At 39.2% G+C, this 26,944-nt stretch overlaps 3 protein-coding genes across 5 annotated transcripts; all 3 read right to left on the reverse strand.

Annotated features, from left to right (window-relative positions):
* Positions 1-1,019: 1,019 nt before the first annotated feature.
* LOC131790439 (anoctamin-3) lies at positions 1,020-8,904 on the reverse strand. Its single transcript, XM_059107657.2, has 5 exons — positions 8,515-8,904; positions 4,009-5,540; positions 3,557-3,678; positions 2,756-3,176; positions 1,020-2,006 (listed from the first exon to the last, which is right to left on the reverse strand). The coding sequence occupies exons 1-5, from the start codon at positions 8,809-8,811 to the stop codon at positions 1,733-1,735; spliced, it is 2,646 nt and encodes an 881-aa protein (XP_058963640.2). The 5' UTR covers positions 8,812-8,904; the 3' UTR covers positions 1,020-1,732.
* A 1,406-nt stretch (positions 8,905-10,310) lies between these two features.
* On the reverse strand, positions 10,311-17,690 carry LOC131790971 (anoctamin-4). Of its 2 annotated transcripts, none has more exons than XM_066171049.1 (8): positions 17,206-17,690; positions 15,502-15,597; positions 14,238-15,338; positions 13,538-13,869; positions 13,256-13,383; positions 12,338-12,746; positions 11,542-11,684; positions 10,311-11,109 (listed from the first exon to the last, which is right to left on the reverse strand). In XM_066171049.1, the coding sequence occupies exons 1-7, from the start codon at positions 17,593-17,595 to the stop codon at positions 11,546-11,548; spliced, it is 2,595 nt and encodes an 864-aa protein (XP_066027146.1). In that variant the 5' UTR covers positions 17,596-17,690; the 3' UTR covers positions 10,311-11,109; positions 11,542-11,545. The 2 variants fall into 2 exon arrangements, with proteins under 2 accessions (XP_066027146.1, XP_058964259.2); XM_059108276.2 differs by having other exon boundaries at positions 10,312-11,109; positions 11,542-11,801; positions 17,206-17,689.
* Positions 17,691-19,437: 1,747 nt separating this feature from the next.
* On the reverse strand, positions 19,438-26,930 carry LOC131790462 (anoctamin-4). Of its 2 annotated transcripts, none has more exons than XM_059107689.2 (8): positions 26,872-26,930; positions 24,803-25,109; positions 24,226-24,375; positions 22,331-23,841; positions 21,646-21,773; positions 20,867-21,110; positions 20,127-20,276; positions 19,438-20,041 (listed from the first exon to the last, which is right to left on the reverse strand). In XM_059107689.2, the coding sequence occupies exons 2-8, from the start codon at positions 24,878-24,880 to the stop codon at positions 19,678-19,680; spliced, it is 2,625 nt and encodes an 874-aa protein (XP_058963672.2). In that variant the 5' UTR covers positions 24,881-25,109; positions 26,872-26,930; the 3' UTR covers positions 19,438-19,677. The 2 variants fall into 2 exon arrangements, with proteins under 2 accessions (XP_058963672.2, XP_058963666.2); XM_059107683.2 differs by lacking the exon at positions 26,872-26,930 and adding an exon at positions 25,752-25,853.
* Between the last annotated feature and the right edge of the window lie 14 nt (positions 26,931-26,944).

Below are 26,944 nucleotides of genomic sequence, written 5' to 3' on the forward strand. Positions count from 1 at the left end.
CAATGAGGAAGATAACCTTTTCAAGGAACATAGTGGTACTTTTTTTTAAAATTATCATGTGAGTCATTATTACGTTTTGGACTGGGGAGTATTCAGAAAAACACCTGTAGCTGAGAATGAAGCGAGCGCTCCAGGGGGTGACGAAACAAAACAAGCTGACTCATAATTCCACCAGCAAAACTGAACAAAAACGTGGATATAGAACACCTGGTATAATAAGGAGGGCGTTGGCGGTTTAAATGACCAACTGGTACGTACAAATGGAGTAAATGATAAACCATATGAATGATTGGTAAACACTAGAGTAAAACATTTTAGGTACACCGTTATGATAAAATTATGATAAAGGATGATACCTATTGTGGCATGGCAAATAATAACTTCAGACAGAGTTTTGCCGAAATTTTTTCAAAAGGTTGTAATTGTTATCCTCTGGTGTTCTGCATCACATACGATTGATATCATCACAGGTAAAAACTTCTAAATGACATTTGTATCCAGCGGTGTCCATTGGCTTGACTGAGGACCCTTATTTTCAAGAGAACTGAATTTCTTCAGGCTACCATCGGTTATTTTGTGCGGAGGCTTTGTGCATTGTAAACCCATTTCAGGTTTATGAAAAGGAATTCGAACTGGAAGACAGAAGATAAAGAAATAATGCTGTTATTCCCTTAGGAAATTAATAATTATGTTTCTTTTCACCCTGCAGTTGAACGATACTTTTATTACCTGTGATAAGAGGTCTGATAAATAGGGACAGCTTTACCGTTGTCTAATCCTTTTGGGACGGAGAGATTTAAAATGTCCGCAATAATATAGGAAATTTCATTTCAAAGGTTTTCCTCGAACTTATGTGTGAGAATCAGAGGCTGCTTGTGAGAGTATCCTGTGACAAAGCTCTCTGTCAACTTAAAAGGGAGAAAATGAAGCAATTATCGAGAACGCTATCACAAACCCTAAGGGTTTTTTAATTCTCATCTTAGATGAAAATGATCATTTGTAACTTTGCAGGCGATGAATTGAAGATTCAATTGTAGTTTATTGCAATCTCACGCTGGGTCTTTTACAGAGAAAAAAAAACACTTTACAACCAATGATGCTTTTCGTTCTTAACATTTAACTCTAGAGCACCAAGCGAAATAATCAAACACTTTTCTAGATTAAGGTTATCAGTAACGGTTTCTCAACTAAACCACTGTTTATATAACAGGGAGTTGGGCACGTTAAAACTACTGGGAATAATCAGCACGGAGAGCCAAAATATAAATGCAAGATTCGAAAATATCGAATTAGTTTGAGATATGGTACTTGCTCTGAAATACAATAGAACATGAAATGAACATTCTTACGTCTCAAAATTTAGAAGGGTCAAAACCGCGAAAATTGCTTATTATATAAAAATAATTCAACCTTTTACCAAAAGGAAATTGTAAAGTACAAGATATTCCTACATGTTCAGAACACATTGCACGCAAGTAAATTTTCTCTAAGCTATGAGCCAACTAATATGAAAAGGTTTAACTACGTAGAAAAATTTAAAGCCCTTGGAAACAATTGAAAAGATGGGCATTTGAAATGGCGACAATGCGAAAAATTTTCGTGTATTCCTCATTTAGCTGAAAGAATAATTTTTTAAGATCTGAAATTTCCCTTTTATATTTGTGGCTCGTAATGGTCAGTTATGTAGTTTAATTCTACACTTGTTTTGAAATTATATCAAATATTGATCTCATTACAGCATCTCATTATCCAGGGATACGTGATGGTCACCATTGCTTTCATCAATATCATACTTCTTTCTAAACGCCAACTTCGTCAAATGCTGTTCTCGTTTGGCCTTCAAATCCAGATCCTTTGGAACATCAGGTACCATGTAGGCGATGAAACTTGTGATGAGGTACACAGAGAACTGGAACACAAACACGAAAGCGAGGCGCGCAGCTATCACGTGCCAGTATTGCTTGTTCTGTTTGTAAGGTGGAGTCGATGCAAAATAGCCATGATATCTAAGACATAGAAATAAAGAATCACTTAAGTCGTAGATAGGCAATGTGATGTAATATCTGGAAGAACTTGAAAACCCGTTCTCAAACTCATTAAGACACGCCAATTTCGTCACGTGCATTCCGGTGAAACACCGAAACGACGTGCTGTCTTTGAGTTTCATATAATATCAAACCCTTGAGTTTGATAAAGCATCAAACTCTAGTGAACTCATTTCTTAATATGAATATTAATAACGCGTATTTGAATACTTAAAACAAAGACACCAACATGAACAAACAACCTTGTGATCACATTGTTCACAGACAAATCACCATAACAATACAATTTTTCGTAACAACAAACTTGCTGACAACATGTTCGTGAATATGTCCATTTTCTTTTTTTCCTGAGGCGCAGTTAAGAAGCTATTTCAAAAACTCGTGCATCGGGTTTTATCAGGGTTCCCAAACACTCGAAAACAATAAGAGCATCATCACTTTCATCAGTTTTCTCGTGTTTGGAAACCCTGATGAAACCCTCGCACTCGTTTTTGAAATAGTACGTAAATGATTCACCCGGGGCTAGAACCCAGTCCTCTTACAGTAAGCACAAGAACACAACATGTCACGTCAAGTTTTGCATAAAATGATGAAAAGATACGTTTGCATGTTATAAGGAAAAAAGGGACCCCTCGATATCATTTAGAAAAATAACAGAAATTGGAAAAAAAAATGGAAAAAAGGAAAGTAATTTAAAACAACGTAGTTACCTGCAAGTGGTTTTTTCATAATTAAGATTTTCATAAATATTTTCTGGTTCTGTTCCAGGTTCTAACTCGAACAGGTAGGAGACATTAATAGACGCCAAAGAGTTCTCTATGTATCCATCCAAGGTACCTCCTCCTGTAGAGTTGCGGTCTTGAGCATACTTCATTTTGTAAAGAAGCTTTGGGATGTACTCTGATGTAAAGGCTAGCACAAAGGCATTTACCAGGACTGAAATTTTTGTCACACCCTCAAGGATTCGGAACCAGGCTCCGATATCTTCAGCACGTGCAGCGTCTGGCCTCCTAAACTGCGATACAAAGTTGATGGCGTCTACACGGATTTCAGCTATAGCAGTAAGGAGGGCAAAGAAAGGACCAAGAGGGAATGCAGCCACGAACATGGTCACAAATCCATACTGTAAAACTGCAAGTCGAATAACATGTATATATTAGACGGTATATAGAACGAACGTTACGTGTCCGAACATGGGCATCTTTTCAATGTGTTCGCTGAGAGAAAAAAAGATATCGTAATCTTGATGACGCTCACCTGTTCCTCCCTTTTAGTCACTGTTGATCTAGGATTGATTTCGATCAAAGCACCGCGTAGTTTATAGAGTTACACAATTTGGACTAATAAATAATTTAAATATATCGCCTAATTTTTGTTTGTAAGAGGCTTCCAAGAAATGTTGAATTACGTAAGGTCTGTAGAAAACAATCCAAATTTCGATATATTGTAGAACGGCGGATGAAGCTTCCAATGTAAAATTGTCACTGAATCACAAAAATATTACAGCTTACCAACTTCGAGATACTCCCAAAACATGTAGTGGTCTCCTTGAGGACTCAGATCAAAGTCAAGCTGGTACTGTGGTTGGTCTTTGTCAGTTTCTTTGCGCCTCTTCAACCAGTACATGACATATCTGTGAAGAAATTACGATAACTTATCACTAAGCATTGCAATTGAAAGCTGCTGGTAAGCAAGGCAAAAAACTAAGTCAAAGTAATTGTTGTAAAATCAAGAGAATATGTGAAGCTGATAACACAAAATTACCTATACTGGCAGAGTGCAGTAACGTTTTCCACTTGAAAAAGAAGAAAATACCAAAATTTTTACATTTTTCAAGATTGTTGTGAACATAACTCTAACTCTTTAAGAACACAGTTTTAGATGTGATATCGTATTCTCAGGTCGTTGAGAGAGAGGTTACTCATTTATTGGGTGTTTTTTAGCGACCTATTTTGTTACTTACGGTATAACAACTTCAGTGACGTTGCCAATAATCTGCTGCCCGACCATGATGATGAGAAGCTGGACACAAAGCTCTAAGAAGCATCCTTGTTCGCTGCAGCCATCCAATCGGAATCGACCGCCTATGCGCTTGTACCTGCCAGGGGTTCCAACCACTAGCCCTGACTTGAAAAAGGCGATGTAAAAGATTGAAGCATATGTATTCACAAATTGGAATAAGTACATTTTCCAAGTAAAGCTGTCTTCGTAGTCGGTCCGCGTAGGTGGGTTCTCCCAGTCAGTCAACCAGACGGCCAATTTGCTGTAAGCGAACTTCAAGAGGTTGATTGCGAGAAGATTGAGGAGAGCTGCAGTTGCTGAGGTAATAATCCTGGCACGTGTTTGGATGTTTTTTTCTTTGTTTCCACTTAAGGAAGCAAAAACTGCAGCTCGATAAACGACTACACCAACCACAGCAGCGATGACAAGGAAAATCATGAAGATGATAATGCTGAAAACCCCACCATATCGCCTATATAGAGTTAACTTGGGTACGTACGGCTCCATCTTTCCAGTGGCTTCATTTTTCTTCAGGGTAGTTACGGTTGAAGAGTACTCAGGACGGAGAGGTTCTTCTTCTTCTTCAAAGTCATCTGTGTGCCACTCTTGAGCAAGACTAGCCTGCCGACGCTTCCAGAACTCGAGGAACAGCGTCGCCCAGACAGACGCGATCAGAGCCAAGCCAACTGTCCAATCATTGTCAAAGAAATGTGTGACGTAGGCATAGAGGCAGGTGGACGAGGCTAAATCCCAGTAGCTACACTGCCTGTCGCACAGTGGGCACATATACCAGGTTGCGTTGTTTCTCCCACCGCAGACATCTTGAACGGGAATGTGAGAGCCCGCGGAGACAATTCCATACAGAAACACGACAAGACCAATGATGGCGAGAGGTACTAGCATTGCCGTGTAAAATCCAAGCCAAGCAAAGTACAGAGCGATTTCACTGCCAAAGTAATCCTTGATTGCTCCATACGGCTGGAATTTATAAAACCTTCCAAATCTGGCCCAGTCTCGATGCAATCGCTGTCGATTATTTGAAGGCTCCTCATCAGGTTCAAGAGCAACGGGACCATCATGAAGTGGGTATCCTGCCACGTATGCACCTTCATAAATCATTCTTCTGAGCCCAACACCATGTCGACCTTCTGCAAAGCGAGCATTGAAGCAAATTTGCTGCACAATGTATATGCGGTCAATGTTGTCGAAGAACTCCGCCTTGTTGTGGTGATTGACAAACTTGGTAACCTCAGCTTCCTTGAAGTTAGCCATGAAGAAGCTGCCTTTTTCTTCCAAAGTAGAATCTTGCACAATCAAGGGATTTCTCCGACGCAGTGACTGCATTCTTTCGCTTCCGATTGTCTTCTCCATCCATGATTTGAACACAATATCGTTTTCTTGAAATGGAACTTTGAGACGCATGGCCTCCGCTTTTTTCGCCAGTACGGGCCACGGAGCATGAATAAGGACAAAGTGTCGCTTGACTTCAGGATCCTGGTAGAAAAAACATACATAAGATTTAATTTAAAGAAGTTTCGATCAACAGATGCTACGTTCAGAAACGTAACAAAGCTCTTTTCAATAAATCGCTCGCTTTTAAACTAGTCTGTGGATAAAAGATTTTTGCCTGCCCTAAATCAAGCTAGGCCCAAGCGTATTTGATAGAGGTAAGTTAAATTTGTTAAATTTATTGGCTAACTCTCTATTTAATTTTTGGACGATTTTAATAACACACGAACACATGTTTGTTTGAACGCTTACTGGTAGTGTTCAGTATATAAACTTTAAAAAGGTGGGCGAGATTTATCTCAATAAGGCAATAATTGAGAGTCATATGATATTTGAAGATGATGGCAATTGTATATTGTTACGTAATTAACTGCTCAGTTTTCCATAACTCGTGATCGTGCCCCTTCAATGAAGATGGAAGGAAACTCTCAGCAAGCAGCAAGAGCTTTTTTAACTTTTCTAACTTCCTTTTGATAAAATTTAGCAATTTTAGCATTTCGTGAAGTACATTTTACGCTCTTATTGGCCTCTACCATTATACGTTTCGAGTCTGGCATTAACTGAACTTGCTCCGAAGGGTTTATGAGAAAGACAATGAAATATTAGCATTAGATCAATGATATTATTGTGTGAAGCTTGACAATATTGATCATTACGATAAAGCATGCAGTTTTGTTTTTTTCTCAAGGTAATTTCAAGCAACATATATAATTGAAAAGCATCATCTTTTCCACCATTATCATGCGTGTTCAAACAAAGCAAGAAGGAGAATTGGCAATTCATGATGAATTACAGAGCTCGGCAAACTGTGAGAACAACAACCAGCGAGGGTAGCCCCACCTGTGCAGAGACGATCTCATCGTATTCTATGTTAAGCCCTTCTTTCCTTAAGCAATCTTCAAAAGCTTTCCGTTGATATTGCTTACTGTCATTTGAATTAGCTTGCTCCTTTTGATTTGTTTCATAAACTAACACGTAGTCGATGCGCTTTGCTGGCTGTGCATCGTCGCTGAAATATACTCCTTTCGGCAATCTTCGATCTGATTCCTCCCTTAATTCTAGCTGTGTATTTTCATTTTTATCCTCTTCATCTTGGCTTAATCTGGAATAGCCGTTTAATCCATTATTCATCTTGGGTTCCCTGTATCTCGGTGAGCTCTTCAGTATAGCGTCAGTTTGGCTTAGAGAATAAATGGGCGTGATAAACTTATGCTTCTCGGCTCATTGCTTTCATCGTAAGGTAAGATTTTGTATAAGAAATCAGGCACGGGTGCTTTGTTTCCTTAAAAAGATTTCGCATCATTGAACACATTGTAATGAGCTAAGCTATATCACTCACGCATGAAAAGTTGAGTTTTGAACTTTCTAGGGTTTTTGAAATTTCAAAGACAGTTGTTTTGAACATGTCAGTTCTCGCGATCGATGTGCGTCGATGACGTTTCTCCCGCAGAATGTACGCAGTTATACCTACTCAAAGTTCTCTGCTGCTCTACCACGGCCTATGCAGAGTACGTAGTACGCCTAACAAGTGAATTTTTATTTTCAAACTCAAAATATACCAACTTTTGCCCTAGCTACGGTTAACAGCAATCAGGAGCATAATGTTTTCATAATGTTTTAAAGAAAGGTGCTGTTCTAACAAGCGGACTCTGCATGCTGCACACTGACCTATCATTTCGTCACTGTGCTTACAACTAAAGCAAGAAAACTACAGCGAATAATAATTACTCACTGGGAAAGTTAAATAGTGCTTTTGTGTGGAAGTAAGTCGTTTTCCTAGGAGAAAATGCTCTAAATATGTTTAAATTAAAATATAAGGTTGATTCAAATCAAGGAGAAGAGTGAAAGTCGTTGTCTATAGTGACCAAAACTTTACTTCAAGAATGTCAAATTATGGCTAGTAGCTTCTCAAAGGTATATCATTCAATTTTGGAAGATAAGCAAATTTTCAAATTACTAAGTAATTGTTACAAGATGGAAATAGAATTGCTTTAGTCCTTTTAATTTTCAGTTTCAGTATTAATGGCGAATCCGGGAAGGTAAAATACTCTTCATTTAAATTTCCTGTTTACATCCAGCGGTGAATGCTAATTTAGCTAGGGTCGTGTATTCCCTGAAGGATTTTCCACTATGAAGGACAAACAGAAAATAAACCCCTAGGAAAATGAAGTCCTCAATAGGAAGCACGTACCCCAGTTTGCAAAAATCGATCGCAATGATTTTCCGAACGCTTTCATCGCTCAGTCTTTTAGATAACAGATCAAGTCGGATGCTTCTGAAAGTCAAATGATTTTATCTTTGTCTTTCTTTGTAAACAGCAATCGACGGTAAAATATTCCGATTTGTTCTGAATTCAATTTTTTTTCACTGCTAAAGGCAAAACATTAAGAACAACCCTCGCCAAATTTTAGATGAAATATTCAGAAAAAGCTCGAAAGAATTCTAGCTATTATTAAAATTACACGCTCGATTTAGCAATCAAAGGAGCGGAATATTTATCTTCTCGCAGAATATTCGTGAATTCTCGACGAAGAGATTGTTTATCCACAAATCTAGAGTTAATGTATTGCCAAGCGTGTTACCAAGCACAACCAAAGTTGATTTTCAAGAATTTCATTCAAGAGGGCTGATTCTGTTATAAAATTATGTTTTGCTGCTTGATTAAACGCACTCCAACCCTTACGTGTGAAGAATGACACTGAGTTGACCGATGGAATTCTGAAATAACCTCAGAAATCTAGTGAATTCAACGCTTTTCTTTAACTTTCCCGTACAGAATAAGAGATAACACTGCATATTCTGCAAACAAAGTAAATAAATAAAGGCACTCATTCGAAAAACTTCTTTGCAAAGAGTTTGAAAGTACTTATGTAATAGAGCGGTAGTCAGACTAACTACACTGAGTTTGTTTTGGCTACGCTTCAAATGTACGCAATGAATCTGCTAGGTCATCACTAACCTGAGATGATATACACTCTGACCGTTCTAGGATTAACCCAGCGTTTGCAAGACTTTCTTCATACGCCCTTCTCATTTCCTCATGTTTATTGGCTTCTTCCTTGGCTTCTTCATCTTTATTTTCTTTCTCCTCACAACGCTCGTATACAAGGACGTAGTCGATTTTCTTTCTCGATCCTGCGTCGTCCAAATACAATCCCTTCGTCTCTGTCTGTTTGGAGTGGAAAGATGGCTCCACCATATTAAGAAGAATGTCGCCATCTTCGGTGGTTTTCGTGTAGGCGACAGGTTTCGCCATGAGAGCTCGATTTTTGGCGTAACTCTTCAGTGGCGTTGACAGAAGCGACGAGTTCGCTGAACTTTGCAATGGGTGTGACAGAGGGCGAACATATTTGCATAAAATACAAATTAGATGTAATTGCCTTGCAAATATAATGTATCGCGCGTGTTGTTAAAACTCCAGGTGCTTTATATCTCTTGAATGAATACTGTCATTTTTCGGCGAAAAATCGAAAAAAATAAAGGAGAAAAACTAGAGAGCACATTTCTAACAGAGATGGTAGCGCGCAACGAAATGATGGATGTATGTCAAAATATTATGCTCCTTTTTCATCCACTTTTCAAAACACCTGCCTCTTGAATTATTCATGTATATTTTTTCTTTCACTTGCACAAAAACACTATCGGTTCTGGACTTTTCAGCGAAACGCTGCGGAGCAGGTTTCGCGCTTAAGCGCGCTTTAGAGTGCGCATTGGATATGAGATGGAATCAGAACACTAGAGATGCAATATTCAGAGTTAGAAATTCAGTAATCAAATTCAACGCACGCCTTATTTCAATCTATTCCGAAGGGACTTTGAAACATGCCCTCCCCTGTCTGTGATAAACCTTTTAAATATATTTCGAGCACAACCTACCATAACCTTTAAGCTGATCTCATGTACATCTCATTTTCAAGGAAACAGTTTACTGACACTTATCTTGTAAGAATACAGGACACTTGATAAATTTTCCGTTTCAGAATAGCACATTTTCTTTTATCTTCGAGCAACAGGGAAAGTACGCAATAGCTTCAAGATCATTAGTAGTTTAATACCAGTCACATCGAGTTTCATACCAAATACATCGAGCTCCTTTTGCTTTCAGCTTAACAGTACATCAGTTTAGTTGGCGGAAAATGTCGGGAGAATTGAGGCGAGGGATCATCATAGATCTTCATTAGTTTTTTATACTTATTGATGCAAAATAAACTTGATATTTGAATTTTGTACGTGTGATGCTTTTTGTAAAACTTAAGCAGCTTTTGATCAACATGAATAAACTTGAACTGAAAACCTATCCTCAAGATTTTTCTTGCCTTATGGTATCATTTAAATGATCGCATCTCAGGTCCTACTTTTGTGGTTCCTCGAGCAGCGGAGAAGATGATTCTAGATTTATTACATTTCTGGCTCGTTCATTTTTCAGAATGAGGCGGCAACACAATCTTAACAATTCTTGAACCCTCTATACTTTATTATACTTTCCCCATACCGTTTTCCATACATTTGCTACGATGCTGATAAGGAGAATCTGTTTAACGATCAAGAGCTTTGTTAGTTGTGATCATTTCCTTTATTCTCATGACCTTACTGTTCGATTGAGGGATGATGTTGTAAGGAGAAATTAGATAGAGTCATTCTTGGGGGTCAAAGGGTTAGCTTACAGAAGAGTCAAACTATTGTCCCAAGCTTTGTACCAAGAACATTTGTATCAACCAGTTAGATCCTTAGACTTGTTTCCAAATTGGTCATCAAACAAAGTTTCAGCCAGTCAGGTGTTGTTGCATTTAATTACAGTTTTAATTTGATAATAAAAGCATACACAGCGACAACAACAAACACTACTATTACTACTACTACCTCTACCACTACTAAACAGATCGATCCTTAAACTAGCCTCCAAATTGGTCATTAAAAAAAGTTTCAGCCACTCAGATGTTGTTGCCGTCAATTGCTGTTTTACTTTGACAAAAACAGCAGGAACAACAACAAACACTACAACTACTTCTACCGCCACTACTGTTCCAAAGTCCTAAGGGCCAGTGTGACACAAGCAATTGTAAGTATGCACCAAATGGAATACGTTCAATGTAGTAGAAAAGGCGAGTTTTCCAAAATTTTTCATTTACGTCACCACTTTTGAGAGAGGTTAATTAAAATAACAGTTATTGTTGGATATATTTATTTTGATCATGCACACCCTCGCCGCCCGTCAACTGATGTAATTTCTCTTGCCACATCAAACCAGAAGTTTACATTATTTTCTGAGTTAAAAAGACAGCGAAAACCATGTAAGTTTGCACGATAACGTAACATTTTGATGAACAAAGACTAGTCTGGAAACAACTAATCCTCTAAGTAACACTCTAATGCGAAAAAAAACTTTACATACAAAACCGTTCGAAGACTTTGATCAGGAGAACGAGTTAATCTAGTTACATTATATACTGAAGAATGGCATTAGAAAATCTTGGATAATTTCTCTCGGGTTAGTTTCTCCACGTTTGTTGAATGAAGAGTCCAGTTGCCAGTTTCAATCGTTCACGATCAGTTGCTGCAAATATAGAAAGGAAACCGATCAGCGCCTTACGAAATTTGGTGATTTTACCCAAGCCTCGTACCACGATCAGACAATGACATAGAATTGAAATTCAGAAGTTAATTCGTATGGACAAACATCACGGTTTTATCCTAACTTATTTATTGAGTCATCTTTCAAGGTGCAAAAATAGCATTACGAAGTTAGACCCAGCAAAAACGGGAAATAAACAACAACACACAGAAGAAATGTTTAGTTACTCTCATTTGAATGGGTACACATCAATGTTGCATATAAAGAATTGTACTTGAGTACACATTGCACAATATAAAAAAACGTTGCCAAACAGCAGCGCCCAGCAGCTTTAACAAGGATTTCCTCAACAGATACAAATTTCCCACACAATAGCTCTGTTCGTCACAATGCTTTAGAAACTCGTCTACCAACCTCACTAAGCAACTGCTTCAGTGTTTACATCGACCTCTTCGGTCTCTTTTTCTCGAAGGGCTTCCTTGGCCAGGAATTCTTCCCGTTTAATTTTCAGCGCCAGCAACTTTGGCTGATCAGGAACCAACCAGGCCAAAAACTTTCTGATTGAATAAACGAAGTATTGGAACACAAATACAAACGCCAGCTTCGCAGCAATCACATGCCAGTGCTGTTTAGTGTAGGCATAAGGATTTGCACGCTCGTTATAACCTGGGTACCTGCATTATCATCAAAGGGGGAAAAGTTAAATCGAACGATTTTTACTTTGCTAAAAAGAAAAAACATTCTAACGTCATAAAAAGTCTATTTATTAACAAAACGACTAAGGCATTTTCTGAAAATGTTCTTCCATGCAACTCATTCAAGCCGGTACTTTTTAACGCCTCACGTACAGTTAAGCTATCCGCGACTGATTCAGCTCCACGTATCCACCTCCCAAGTAAAAGACAAAACCAATGGCGTCATTTTCAATTAAGTGTCGAAAGTGATCAGAGATTGCTCTGGTTCTACTTTACTTTTCTCTGTGATTGGTCCGGAAAACTCGCACCACTTTCCCAACTAATCAGATGCAATCCTAAAACCAATAAAAGCTTAGTGACGCGCGTTTTCCCGCGCTTTAAGCAGTTTGCTTGTTTTTACTTTGAGTCCTAATTGGTTCTTACTAAAACTTATTTTTTCTTTCTTCTTATCAGCTTTTTTTCTCGTAAAAGCGCTCTAATACACTCACTCATTGTAAAGCTGCATGTTGACTTACCTACAGTAGTCGCTGGTATAATTCAGCACTTGATATGCATATTTAGCTCCTGGCTCTCCATCCAAGCCGTACTTTTTGTAGTCGGATATATTGAAGTACGCCAAACGACTTTCCACGAAACCCGCCAAAGTTCCGTCCTTGCTGTAGGAGTACATGTACACGAGCCTCGGTATGAAGTCTGACGTAAACGCTATGACAAACGCATTCACCAAAACTGACACATTTGCTAAACCTTCCATAATTGGGTACCAGGCTCCGATATCTTGAGCGCGTGTGGCGATGGGTCGGCGGAATTGACAGACATAGTTGACAGCGTCTACGCGCACTTCTATAGCACTGTTAAGCAAAGCAAACAGTGGTGCAAGAGGAAAGGCAGCCACAAACATCGTCACGAATCCGAATTGTAACACTGAAAAAATAAAGATAAGGGCCGGTGGGAATACAGCGAAATGTAATCACTCGCTATAATGAAACTACTACGTACAAATTAATGCCAAAAAAAAAAATTAGTATTGCTTGGGTGATATTCCTGACACCGTATCTTTAAAAAAAAGAAAAGAAATACACTCAGCCTTTAACATGTAGTACATTTCCTTCCCACCAAAGTTGCACCCTCTCTTTCAGGAAAAAATATGTACAAAAACGCTTTTTTCTTTGTGGTTTAAGCTGCCAAATCAACGCTCCGCCAAATACTTTCTGCTCATAAAAATAGATGACACTTAAGTAATGAAGATGAAGTAAATACACGGTCAATGAGCACACTCTTTGCATAAAAACCTGCAGTAAAATTATTTATCAAAAGTCTTAATTTATAGGAACTGTAAGCCCCCCCTATTTGCACAATTTAGCCGTGTGTTGAAAAATAATCAACCTTATCTCTCACAATTCCAATGCAATATAACGAGAAGAGAGTATTACCAACTTCCAGGTATTCCCAAAACAAACTGTGTTCTGGTAACGGGCTCAGTTTGTAATCTTCTTCCCACTGAGGGATGTCATCGGTTTCTTTCCTTGCTTGGCGCAGTTTCCACCATTTCATCAAGCCACTAAAGAAAAGTTAAAATAGTTGAAGCTATATAAAGGTTGGTCTGTCTGAGGTAATCGTGCTTTAGCTATTTCTTCCTTTCGTGACGTGCACATCACTACCCCACCCCACCCCTCTAGTTACAAAGGGGTTCAAGAATTCTGCGGTATACTCACGGGATGGCAGTTTCCGTAATGTTTCCAATAATCTGTTGCCCGACCATGATGATCGCCAGCTGTATACACAAGTCAAGGAGGCAACCTGCAGCGCCACACCCATCTAAGCGTCCAGTACCTCCCAGTCGCCGGTAGTTGCCCGGTGTGCCAACTACAAGGTTCAACTTAAAGAAAGCGATGTAGAAGATCGAGGAATAAGTGTTCACGAACTGGAATAGGAACATCTTGTAGGTGAAGCTGTCTTTGTAGTCAGTCGCTGTTCGCGGATTCTCCCAATTGGTGAGCCATATTGCCAGTTTCTCGTAGAAGAATTTCAACAAATTGATGAAAACCTAAATCGAATGAAAAAATCGTAATGATGACTTGAACTAAAGAATGTCGATTCCTGTGGCTAATCATTCACAAACTTTTCATATCAGTATTGCTCTCCTTTGAAAACTCTGGTTTTGCATTGGGAAGTCATGACAAATGTTCCAGACAGCTGTAGGTTGCCCTTACTTCAGATGTTTTTCCATAACTTGATCAAAGATTTGCTCAATTGACCGAAAAATAACTAAATGCGTGTGATCGCGTATTTTTCCTGCATTTCACCCAGTGGTTCCCTCTGAAATGACTACATCGCAATCCAGAATAATGAGAAGGGAGAAGGGGGGGGGGGGGGCGAGGAAAGAAGGTTAAGCTAAAGTTAAAAAAGACTCACCAGATTAAGTAAGGCTGCTGTAACACTTGTAATAATCTTGGCATTTCTCCGCACATTGCTTTCTTCGCTGCGCACTAAAGCTGCAAACACCGAGGCCCTGTAGGCTATCACTCCAATGACCGCTGCTAATACCAGGAAAATCATGAACGAGATTGCGCTTCCAACTCCAGCAAACCTTTGGTATTTCGTCATGTTTGGGACATGAGGTACAACCTTTCCGGTGACAGGATCTTCCCGCCAAGTTGGGGCAGTGACCACAAACTCTGGACGGAACTGTTCCTCGACGTCTTCAAAATGCATCATGTGCCAGCGGTAGGCAAGAACAGCTTGACGTCGCTTCCAAAATTCCAGGAACACCGTCGCCCACACAGACATGAAAATAGCGAAGATAACCGTGCTGTCGTTATCGAATGCATGGGCTGCGATGTAGTAATAACAGCTTGAGACCAGAGACCAGTAGGGGCATTGACCGTCACACAGGGAACACATGTAGAATTTACGTTCGTTGGATTTGTTGCAAATATCTTTTACGGGTTGAAAGTCGCGTGCGTTAATGAAACCGTACAAGAAAACGAAGAGCCCAAAAAGAGCGGCAGGAATAAGCATGACTGTGTAAAATCCCAGCCAGGAGAAGTACAGGCCAATTTCGGTACCAAAATAATCCTTGATAGCGTCATACGGCTGAAACTTGAACCAACGTCCGAACCGCGCCCAGTCACGCCTCAAGCGCTGCCTATCGTTCGTGGGGGGTTCCCCCTCAGAACATTCCTCGGGACCAGGATGGAGAGGGTACGATGCAGTGAAGTTTCCTTCATGAATCATTTTTTTAATTCCAACATCATACTTTTCTTCACCAAACTGAATATGACTACAGATGTTCTCTACCATTCGACTCCTGTCCGTTCGGCTGAAGAAAGTGTCTTTGTTCTTATGGCCGACATAAATTTCTAAGCGATCGCTCTTGAAGTAACCCATAAAAAAATTCCTTGACTTGGTGATGGTGCCATCGTGGATCTCGAAGGGATTAGTACGATCAATCATATCGCGGATGTTTTCTCCTACGTTTTTCTCGTACCAGCCTTTCGTTGTAATATCACTTTCCTGAAACAAACAGAACGAAAATAGATCGAAAAATGTAAATGCCTACATATTCAAACAAACTAATGGAGAGGGTAAAATGAAAAATACTTTAAGTGCGAGAAAATGTACGACAAACAACAGAAAAATCAAGAAATGTGAATCACAAATCTATGACATCGATTACCTTTATGGGCATTTTCATCATCATCTCTTCTGCGGTCTTGATTAAAAGTTCCCATGGAGCGTGAACTTTCAAAAAGTGTGTCTTGGTTTTGTCGTCCTATAAATTGAAGTGTGGTAATGAGTACCTCGACTATTAAGCGATCATGACTGAGAAATTTAATAAATATTATTACCGCAATTGTAGCATAAGGAGCCGAAATGTTTTCGGTCATTTTCCGTCAGTACTTAGGCATGAGGATCAAAAAAAAAAAAAGGACCCACAAAAGAGCAACCGGTGAACAGGAAGAGCTAGTGCAGATCTTAAATTCTGAACACTAAGGAAACCTAGCACCACGAGAAAATAATGTGCAAGCAAATGTTATAAAAACAGAACTGACAAGTACCAACTGAGAAGGGGTTGGTCAGTGACACTTTCGCCCAAATTGATGTTTATTTGAACTTCAGTGCTCTTACAACGTGTGCGTGACATGTGCTACCTGATGTTACGAACAGTGCGTCTGATCACAGCTAGTGTCCCATGTCCTGTTAACAGAGTCTACGAATGACCATTCTTAAATTCCTAAATGGATGCCTTATTTTCAGCCTTCTCTATCTCAATTACCACCCTACATTTTAGTGTGCGTTTGTGCCTATTTTCAAATATGTTCGAAACATCTCTCAAATTCAGATCGAAACAACACTGAATCACAGATTTAGAAAAGACTTAGCTGCCCTATTAGACGTCCTCCTAAATCTTCAGCTTGCGAAACAGTAAAAATGCAAATTGCCTTTTGTATCGCGGTGACATCGCGGGCGTTTTTTACTTGTTCTTTCGAATTTTTCTCACAATCCACGTCTATTTTTGATAAAAATATATTTAGTTTGAATTCACGAGCTACAGAACTAAATAAGACGCTTAAAAGTAAATTTCTTTAGGCAAATATTGTGTTTTTCTGACACACGTAATAAAAGTTGCAAGGCGCACGTGTTGATCCAACGTTATTCATAATGTGACTTAGACGTGACAAATGTGTGAAGATTACGTGACAAGTTAAGATATGTAAATATTTTCACGTCGTGGGCTACAAGGGTGAAAAGTTGTAGATATCCTTACGATATTTGGGTCATCGTTCGAAACTTCTCGTAAGAAAAGAGAGATACACCTTTAAACGATCTACAGAAAAGCGCATTCTAGACGTCGCGAGACAAAAATATTGTTGTCTGTGTAACGGGAAGCAAACACCAGACGTTGTCTAGTTAAGAACAAAAGAACACGAGCCACAACGGTTACAAAAATAAATAGATTTACCCTGACAAGTTCCATAAGTGAAATTTCATTCTCTACATATTTTATACTCAAAATGAGGAGCAGGGCAATCAAAAACCCTATTTAAGTCATTATTTTGAGCGCAAAGGCAATTCCTTAGGTTTTTAGCACCTTGGTTTACTCGAGAATATTCAAATTTTATACAACATACGATAATAAATATCGCAAAGAGAATTTTGTCGTATGAAATTGTTTTAGTATAGATACACTACAACAAAGCTTAATTTCCCAAAAAACATTTGAGTGCTCCTTTATCTTACTTTCGGCCATATGTTCATCTATATTTCGATAAAAGTAAAACTGTTTTCTTTCCTTGTTTTATTGAATTGAGCATACCCGATTGAATTTGCATCGAATCTTACACCAATACATAAACATGGAGATTAGTTACTTTCTTACCTTTGTAGTAACCTCTTCTTCGTACTCGATTTCAAGCCCAGCTTGCTTTAAATTTCGCTGAAATCTCTCTCTTTTCTCTGCTTTTTCGCTCAGTTTTTCCTTTTCCTCTTCGTCTAACTCATCTTCGTTCGAAGGCGTCTCGTAAGCGATCACATAGTCGATCAGCCGCTTGCCATCGCGAAAGTGGAGCCGTTCTTTCTCCCTCTTTTCGACTTCGATGTGTTCCAACTCTATCTCGAGCGTCTGCTCCTCCATCATTTGATGTTTTGATAAAACAGCTTCTTCGTCCAAAAGTGGTGTTTGATCGGCGAACGACTCTTGGGGACCTGTGCCAGGACTTTCGTTGGCTGGAACGCGAGAGCGCAGCCCGCTCGCACTTGGGTGTGCCATCAAAAGCGAAAGATATGCAAATAGTTAATCTTACACTAGAATTCTCTTGACTGTCTCACCGCATGCAAATAATCTCAAATTACTTTTATCGCGTACAGCACGTTTCTTAGGATGTGTCACGCACTCATTATGCGCCCGCATTTGATTGATTGTGTGACCAGCAATCTTACTGAAAAAATAAAAATGGAAGAGTAAAATATATTTCTCCCAGTCATGTTGAGATTGAGAATATTTAGTTTTTCTCAGAGAGAACAAGAAGGAAAACGACTCTCATAAGTTGCTCCTTATTGCAAACTTACGTAATTTTCACAAATTTTTAATTTTAACTTTTTGCACATTTTGTTTTCTGTTGGGGATTTATTGGTGCTCTCTCAGCCAATAAACGAGCTTAGAAGTTTAGACTCGAACACTGATTTTATTAGTAATAAAACAGACATCAACAAATATGTATGAACTAACCTCTTATCGTTCGACTTTGGAGGAGATGTTTCTCCAGCTAAAGTTAAGGAATTCATGTTTTCGTCATGAACGTTCTTTTTAGATTGACTAAAAGAAAAGAATTTGACAGAAAGTGCGCGCTTAGTGACAGGGAAATGATCAGATACACTCTGTGATCAGCCGTTTGATGTATACTCACACAGCTTCAAGGGTCTTTTTGGGTATATTTTTGTTCTCGTCCAAAGCGCCGTATAAAAACTTGGTTTCGTACCTGTGGATGTGTCAGATATGTACGATACACTCAAATACATGAATAACAATTTTAACCAAAATAACAAGCATAAAAACACAAGGCGTTCTGAAGGCCTCAACCATGAAAGTTCTAATAGTATCCTCTTTAGCTTGGATTCAAAATGGTTGCCTCCAAAGCCTAAAAAAATTTGAAAGAATTCAAGTCAATTTAACAACTTTCTTTCTCACTTAAGTAAATTGTTAATTCATAACGCGACAGATAGAAATATCAAAAGGCAAATTAAACAAATTCGTTGAAGAAGATGACATTTGACAATAAGTGTACGGCTATTTATCAAGAAGTCGTGAAGTAATCTAACGAAGTCGTGAAAATTGTTTAGTGAAGGCAATCGAGTACCTAGACTGAGAAGCTGTAATTTCTGGCTTTTGAGTGTCGAACTTCTACGACCAAACGCGGCAAGTTGTCCTTAACAACCTCAATTTCAGAAAATCGGAGCAAGAAAATAACCATAAGTTATATATATATAATGTGGCTAAACTTAAACTTCAGCTTACCATTCCACAAGCTTCTTGGTCTCCATATTACTTCAAAATATCATGTTGCGCGGGAAAGGCTCAAGTTCTCGCAAACCAAACTTCTGCTTTATGAAAAATTCAGCGACTCGCCAACATGGTGGCAGCGGCACTCGAGAAAATCGAACACCGATCATAAATATGTGAAAAATTCGCGCGTTAATAAGCCAATCACGAAGAAGAAGTTGGCCAATCTTGTAGAGGACATTCTTTACATTTTTCATGTTTTATATTTCATGATGGTCTTGCCCCTTTAGGGCCCTCACTTTAAAATCAATACATCAGGTGGAAATCTCATCAAAAATTTAGCGTCTGTCGTGCTGACTTTTTTCATCATGTTTTTTCGAGTGCTTACAATGCGAGGGTGGGAAGGCCCAAAAAGGAAGGTTTAACACAGTAATTCTATATCGCATTCAGCCGATTATTCAAAGGAGAAACAGACCAGATAAAACTGAAAAAAAAATGGATGTAACACGCATGAAAGTAGCGTTAGCCTGAGCCAGAGTGGAAGCCCCGGACTTTTGACCTTTGTGATAGTGAAAAAAAGTAATCGTGGCAAACGCAGTTCGTCGATTCACTTCCATTTATTAACCGAATTTGGTTAGGACATATGCTACATGCCTGTTATGAGTCTGTTCCAAGAAAAAATGCAGACTTATAAAACCAAAAGAAAGAAGGAAGACTCTAAATAAAATATACAAAATACGTCACACAGAAAATCAGTTTTGACTCATGCTCAACCAAATTAAAATCCAAGTTCAAAGAGAAAAGCTCAGACAAGATTTTGATCATTCCATCCTCCAATGATGTACGTTGTCATCATACTCTATTGATGCCAAGTCTGCTTCCATTAGCAATACTACTAGACTTTCTTGATCTGTTTACATTCTCGCAAGACATGTAAAGAGAATCTGTAGAACCTTCAGTGTGCGACACACGTGCGTCTAGGTCACGTGACGCTTCAGCCTCACTTCGAGTTAAGCATTGCTTAGCGACGTAACTCTCGCGCATTATCTTCACTTCAAGTTTGCGGGGGATGTCGGGAATGAGCCAATCCAAGAGACTAACGATGAAGAAAACGAAGTATTGGAAGATAATGACGAAAGCTAAACGGACAGCGAGAACGAAGAAATACTGACGGTTGAAATCGTACGGCTCTTGTGGGTCAAAGTACTCCTTGTACCTAGTGAAACAAATATCAGCTCAGTAAGTTTGGCCAACAATTATGCAGTTAAATGACAAAGGAATTTGTAAAGTTCTAAGATTACCTGCAATAGGTTTTGTTGTAAGGTAAGTTTTTGAAAGGATCCCGAGGTAGGGACAGCTCACTGAAGTCTTTAATGTTGAAGTAAGACAAGCTGTTGTTGACATAGCCAGTTAAACTTCCGTCGGTGCTGTATGCGTATTTGTACACTTCCCTAAAAAATAAGTAAAACGTAAATAAAATGAATTATAGAACACTTGATCTCAAAACACTGCCACTCCTGGTCAGAAGACTTCGGGGCGGTATGATAGGTTTCAAAGGCCAAAACTTAAATATTGTTATCCTATTTATGATCACACTTTCAAACCTATAGTACAGTTATGCAAAAAGATGATTTGGTTTGATCAACCGCCGGAATTGATAATGTAAATTGGCCACCGTAAAGAGTTTCAAAGCTGCCGTTTCGAGCGTCAGCCCTTCGTCAGAGTGAATGGTACAGTGCAGTCGACTTTACAAAAGGCGGCCAGAAAAATATCTGCTTCTGTTAGCGAGGAGTTAGTCTATCACCTCAGGGCTTCTCTCCTACTTCCCCAACCCCTCCTCCACCGGGATGAAGGCAAAGTTCTCCCCCTCTCTACCTTCCCCGATATCTTTTATTCTGTGCAAGCCCCAGCTACACAAGTTTATCCCGAAAGTGACAAGGCACACTGTAGCCTCATTTTCAAGCGACAATGCTCAACCGAACTTGTACATCACATTTGACACTCCTGAAGCATGAAACATAGTTTATGTTAGCACACATACCTCGGAATGAATTCTGACGTAAACGCGATCACAAAAGAGTTCACCACTACGGCAAACCAGCTCATGGTGCGGAGAATTCCGAACCAGACACCAATCCCTTGAGCCCGCTCTGCTACTGGTCGACGGAAGTTAACGACGAAATTAATGGCATCTATGCGAAGTTCCAGGATATTGTTGATGAGTGCAAACAAAGGTGCCAGGGGAAATGCAGCCACGAACATGGTAACAAAACCAAACTGGATTACTAGACATAAAATGAAACGAAAGCTTGGTTAGCTCGAGCCTGGCCCTCAGATAGTGGAGACGAGAGAAAGAGCAGGCGCGAGAAAATGGCAAGCAGGCAGGCGCTGCTGTTGCGGTCGCAAAGAATCGGTACTTTCCTACACGCTCTAGCTCGTTACGCGAAAGAAATTTTTCGCGCCCCTGCCTTTCCGTTCGTTTCCGCTGATGGAGGACCTAGAATTCGCTAAAGATGAACCACCTATATCAAAATTCACTACAAAATTACTTCTTTTAATTCCCAGATTAAAAAGAGAAACCTGAAAATTACATTTACCTGTTACAGCAATTAGCATACACGTGAATTTGCGTCATTTTGGCGGGAAAATCCTAGTCTTTGCTATTTTACCTTGACGATCTTACAATGAGGAACTTTTTACAAGCCCATTGATGAGGTTCTTTTTTATCATTAATAGGTACACAATGAAGACAAAATCAATATATCAACAACACACAGCCATCAACATGAGACTTCAAACCAAGTGAAGACCAAACATTACCCATGTCGTGATATTCGTAGAACATTCTCAACTCCGGTTCACCATTAATTAGATAATCTATCTCCCACTGCTCAGGATGTGCATTTGATTCATTTTCCTTACGCCCGTACCACCAACGCACGAAAGATCTGAAAAACAAAACAAAAAAACCATTCTTTAAAACAAATGAACGAACTTACGAATGAAAGAACGAAGCAAAGAGAGGGCAGTTGTGTAACAATCCAAAGAAATTTCGAACAGGCGAGCAAATTAACGAACTAAAGGAGTAAGTTAGAAGATATGGCGACAGAATGTAATACACCCTGTCAGCCACGAGGGAAAGGTATCATAAGTAACTAAGTAAGAGTGGTTTCTTCTCTTCAAGTGTGCTCACAAAAATAAATCAATTTGACCACCCATTCAACTCTCCCCCCTCCCCCTGTGTGGATTAGTCGACCAAGCCAAAGTTCTGACGTTGTTTTTAATAAGTTGGACAACTCCGTTCAAAGAACCTTGCCATCCAGCGGATAAATGCCCACAAAAGAGACAAACGCGTCCATCAGATAAGCGTTATCGTCTTTTTGAACACCTGGGGCCTGATATAGACATTTTAGTTCTGATTCCCATTTCTCAGTTCCAACTTAATTCAAGTTACTATGAAAAAAAAAAAAAAAAAAAAAGAAAAACAGACGAGTAAAATACTAACGGCAAAGCAAACTTGGAAATGGAATTGATGAACTGCTTGCCAACCATGATAACAGCTAACTGAATGCACAACTCAATAAAACATCCCGATGGGTCGCATCCTTCCATTCTTCCACCGCCGATTCGATTATAATTCCCAGGATATCCCACGATACGACTGCTTTTGAAGAACGCAATGTAAAACAGCGACGAGTACATGTTTACAAACTGGAAAGAAAATAGCTTCAGTGTTAAAATATTTTGATACTCTGTTCTGGTCCGGGGGGACTCCCACTCGGTTAGCGCGACCGCTATTTTCTCATACACAACTCCCAGCACAGTAATAGCGACAAGATTCAGAACAGAAGCTGTCAAAGAGGTTATAATTCGCGCGCCCTTCTGTATGTCCTCGTCCGGGAAGGCGGACAAAACAGCGACCATAGCTGCTCTGTAAATGACAACTCCAACCAAAGTAGCAATCACGAGTAAAACCATGAACGAAACTATTATAAAACCACATGTGAATTTCCCCGCCCGCAACGAAAACGGAATGTAGGGCTCCAATTTGCCTGTCACAGGGTTGGGTCGCTTGTTTTTGGCCTTTGTAACAAAAGCTGGCCTAGGTGGTTCGAATTGTTCTTCAAAATGCAACATGTCCCATTCGTGAGCTAAGCCTATTTCACGTCTTCGCCACATCTCCAGAAACACGGTTGCCCAGAGAGACATAAAAACCGCGAAGAACACCGTTCCTTCGTGGTCAAACAGATGTGATACTGTAGCGTAATCACAGCTTTTTGTTAGGGTCCAGTAACTGCAATCGTTGTCACAAAGCGGGCACATGTAAAACAACTCGGAGTTTCTCTCATCGCAGATCTCCTTAACTGGTTGAAATGTTTCCATTGTTATAAGACCAGCGACGAAGCAGCATACGCCGACTAAACCAGCAATAACAAGCATGAAATTGTACGTTCCTAGCCAGGCAAAATACAATGCTACACGAGTCCCAAAGTAATTCTTTATCGCATTAAGGGGCTGATACTTGTACCACTGACTAAAAGATGCCCAGTTTTGACATAATCGCTGACGTTCGTTTGTCGGAAGATTATCTTCGCTCTCTGTCCGAAGATCTTCATGCAAGGGATATGCACATTCGTAGACCCCTTTATGCAGCAGACGAGAGATTCCGAAGTCGTCCATTTCAGACGAATACTTCGTCGAGAGTAGAAAGCGATGGGTCATGCGGCTTCGGTCAATGTCGGAAAAAAACGTTTCCTTGTCTTCGATAAGGAAACAGTCTGACTTTGCCCGACTAAAAACCGCGGTTACCTGACGATCAGGTTTCATGAGAGAACGATCTTGAAGTTGGAAAATATTAAGAACATTTTTGGCCTTTTGAAGCCATTTACTCTTTTTCGAAGACTTGAGGTGTATTAGCCTTTCAGGCTCGCGAACAGGAACCCGAATCATCATTTCCTCTGCGCACTTGGCCAGAGCGTCCCAGGGAGCGTGGACAAGAACAAAGGTAAGGTTTTCCTACGATGGAAAAAAAAAAGTAAATAAAAATTCATTTTCAGGGATTAGAACTGTCATTTCTGTTTAGTCCATAGGATTTCAATACATTACAGAAATAAATCTACTTTCAGGAAAGATTAAATTACAAATGTTATATCTACAGATCTAGGCCCAGCTGCACAAAGGGCGGATAACGCTATCCAACGGATAAATCGCTATCCAGCGGATAAGTGATGGCAAACCGTAGAGCGTTATCCACCGGATAGAGATTTATTCTGTGAATAGCGTTATCCGACCTTCGAACAACCGGGACCTGGATGTTGCAGTGAACCTGTCAAATTAAGGCCGAAAGTATAATTGCCAACATGCCACTCAAACGATTCCTTAAGTATTGTATTTTCAAACCTGTTTGTTAGATGTTACGTGTTCTATCATCAAGCCTTGCTTTTTCAGATTCTCCTCGTATTTTTCTCTCATATCCGTTTTTTCCTTTTCTTCCTCTTCATTTCTCTTCTCCAACTCAGGTTCAGAATAAACTAACACGTAATCAATTTTCTGCGTGGAAAACAAATAAAATTTAATCAAATCAAATTAGTTTTGATTGTTATTGGATTACTGCTCACTACCTAAGAAGGCTCTGATAAAATTGCAAGGAACCACGTTAAACAAAAATCATTATGAGATCTTATACCAAGATGGCCGAAGTCTCCTTTAACTTAAAGAAACTCATATACTACAAAGTATGCTTTCTGTTATTGTCATTTGAAAACTAAATTTACTGCATCAACTTGTGGAGACCTTGAATGTAAACATCTTTCCTGCAGCTTACACGAAAGGAGAAAGATGTCAATTGTTTAGGTTTACAATATGATTTTTAAAACAATGCTGAATATGGATTTTACTTCTGACATATGTTTCCTACTGCTGTCTTGTATCACACCATGCACTAACACAACAAACATTAAATCAAGTAGAGTCCCACCTTATTCAACAATTCACGTTTACTTATCGATCCCGATAGACTTTGATCGCCCATATCTTGTAAAAGTATTTCCTCCATTGTCGAAGGATTTTTACCGGTAGCGATGCGCTCAAGGTTTATTTCCGAAGTGCTTATCGCTGCGACGTAGCTATCGCGTTTCTGCGATGCTTGACTCCAACGAATTGGGACAGGACTTTGTCGCGGTTTTTCAGACGCACTTGGCAATTCATACGCGGTGGAAGATGCAAGAGTCGTTTCATAAATGTCTCCGACGTTTTCTGCGGTTGCTATGCGTGAAATCGGATCTCTGAAAATGAAATGGGATAGTTTAATTTAGTGATGAGTAATGTTTCAATTACTTGTAAAAACAACGCATAATCATATCAACAATGGCGGTCTGAACACAAAATCGTTTCGTAAGTAAAACCCAGGTGGATAAATAAGTATGGTGGTATAACAGGTGGCAAACCACTGTGGCTTTCCTCTCGAAATTTGCAAATACGTCTTTGTGATTTGCTTGTTTACTAGCGTAATCAAGTGACAATAATAAAAGAAACGACATTTTCTAAACGTTAAGTGTTAATTCTTAAAGGGAGGTCCACCTATCAAGAAAAAAAAAACCGTCGTAATGCTTTCAGGCTGGTACCAAATTTTGCGGGTTTTTTTAACACGCCTTTCTTCTCGATGCAGGAAGTTGTGGTGCCTCGGAGTTTAATAACGAGTGAAAAAAATTTAAGCAAACTATACAAACTTAAAATTTTATCAATAATAGTGATAAAGATAATTTTTTTGCACCGTTTCTCACCAAATTTTCACCGTTTAGACCATTCGACTTCGATAGCATATTGCTATATCCATATACAGCGTCATCAAATTTAAAGCCATTAAGAAATGCGCGTTCTGTAGTTAATGTTAACCTGATTAAACGGACGCTATAAAATAAACTCACCTTCCTACCAGACAAAATACTCGTGATTTGTTCATTTTGTGTAGTTCCCGCAAAGGGAGGGTGAAATGGTTTTCTCGGTTTCAATTCCGCAATCAAAATAGGCGGAACGTAGTTTTACTTTGCATTGTTAATGAACAATGCAGAAACAATATCGTGATAATTTATGCAGAAAAATTATATCACATGCTTAGTTAGATGACATGGTGGCAAAGGGTGCGTGGAAAAAGATGTGGAGCTCTAAGAACTAACGCCTGTAAATATACATTTAACGCATAAATATCAGAAAAATTAGGTATCGACATTATCTTGGCAAAATTTAATCTCATTTTGAGGTCTACTGAAAATAATATTTTTGCAATAAAGAAATTCTCGAACAAAAAGGCAGTAGGAGTTCGAGCCCTAACTGAATCGTTAGGTTTATTTTTTTTTTGTTTGTTTCTTTTCGTTTTGTTTTGTTTTTTGCGAAAGACACGTTTCTCCAATTGTCATTCTCTCTTAGGAGTCTTCTAACGTAGTCTTAGAACTGAGGGGGGAGGGGTGGGGTAACATTCAATCGATGGATATTTAGTTAGGCATTTTATCTAGTAGGAGTGGAAAATACACTTGAATAAACTTGTGAATTTATCCTAGGTTACAATAGTGTGAAAATCTTAATTTTTTAGTTCAATTTTTGAAACATCTCCCGATATATCTTAAAGTAAGCACCACTGATTCAGAGACTCTTACTGACCGGAAGTGCGTGACACAAGGTCAACCTGTTCTTAAACAGAGACGATCAACTGATTTATCGTGTTTCGTCATGACAAACAATTTAAGATACACAATTAATAATTAAAAAGAAGTGGTTCGTTTCAATGTAATCGAAGTGATCCAAGACACCGTTAATTTTGAACAAGATCATGGGACTGAAAGGCTTAAAAATCTACCGGTTACAATACCATGAATGTAAATAATCATGGACTGTACTGGTGCATGCTGGTTTAGAACAGGCCAGCATGGCCACACTTACCGTAAAAGACTCGTATCTAAGTAGTGCCAGCTGTCTCATCGAACTCCTAAATACTATTCCTAACCGTAAGTTTTTTTACAGGTGAAAAAACTGACAAAAAGAATTTCTTACCTTTAACTTCGACTTCCAGGTCGATCGAATACAGATGTTATTACGACATGCCTTCACAAACGTTGATTGAGAA

Source organism: Pocillopora verrucosa, chromosome 8 (genome assembly GCF_036669915.1).
Source record: "Pocillopora verrucosa isolate sample1 chromosome 8, ASM3666991v2, whole genome shotgun sequence".
In the NCBI taxonomy this organism is placed as follows: domain Eukaryota; kingdom Metazoa; phylum Cnidaria; class Anthozoa; order Scleractinia; family Pocilloporidae; genus Pocillopora; species Pocillopora verrucosa.

What these genes read in the sequence shown, in the direction of transcription:
- LOC131790971 (XM_059108276.2), bottom strand. Translation starts at nt 17,595, where the DNA reads ATGGCACACCCAAGTGCGAGCGGGCTGCGCTCTCGCGTTCCAGCCAAC. An exon ending in TGATGAAAATGCCCATAAAG is followed by an intron (nt 15,339 to 15,501) that starts GTAATCGATGTC and finishes TGTTTGTTTCAG; the next exon opens with GAAAGTGATATTACAACGAA. An exon ending in TTGGGAATACCTGGAAGTTG is followed by an intron (nt 12,747 to 13,255) that starts GTAATACTCTCT and finishes TTATTTTTTCAG; the next exon opens with TGTTACAATTCGGATTCGTG.
- LOC131790439 (XM_059107657.2), bottom strand. Translation starts at nt 8,811, where the DNA reads ATGGCGAAACCTGTCGCCTACACGAAAACCACCGAAGATGGCGACATT. An exon ending in CAGAGTGTATATCATCTCAG is followed by an intron (nt 5,541 to 8,514) that starts GTTAGTGATGAC and finishes TTTTTCTACCAG; the next exon opens with GATCCTGAAGTCAAGCGACA. An exon ending in TTGGGAGTATCTCGAAGTTG is followed by an intron (nt 3,177 to 3,556) that starts GTAAGCTGTAAT and finishes TTCGACTTGCAG; the next exon opens with TTTTACAGTATGGATTTGTG.
- LOC131790462 (XM_059107683.2), bottom strand. Translation starts at nt 25,786, where the DNA reads ATGAACAAATCACGAGTATTTTGTCTGGTAGGAAG. An exon ending in GTATTTTGTCTGGTAGGAAG is followed by an intron (nt 25,110 to 25,751) that starts GTGAGTTTATTT and finishes TTTCATTTTCAG; the next exon opens with AGATCCGATTTCACGCATAG. An exon ending in CTACGAATATCACGACATGG is followed by an intron (nt 21,111 to 21,645) that starts GTAATGTTTGGT and finishes TTTTATGTCTAG; the next exon opens with TAATCCAGTTTGGTTTTGTT.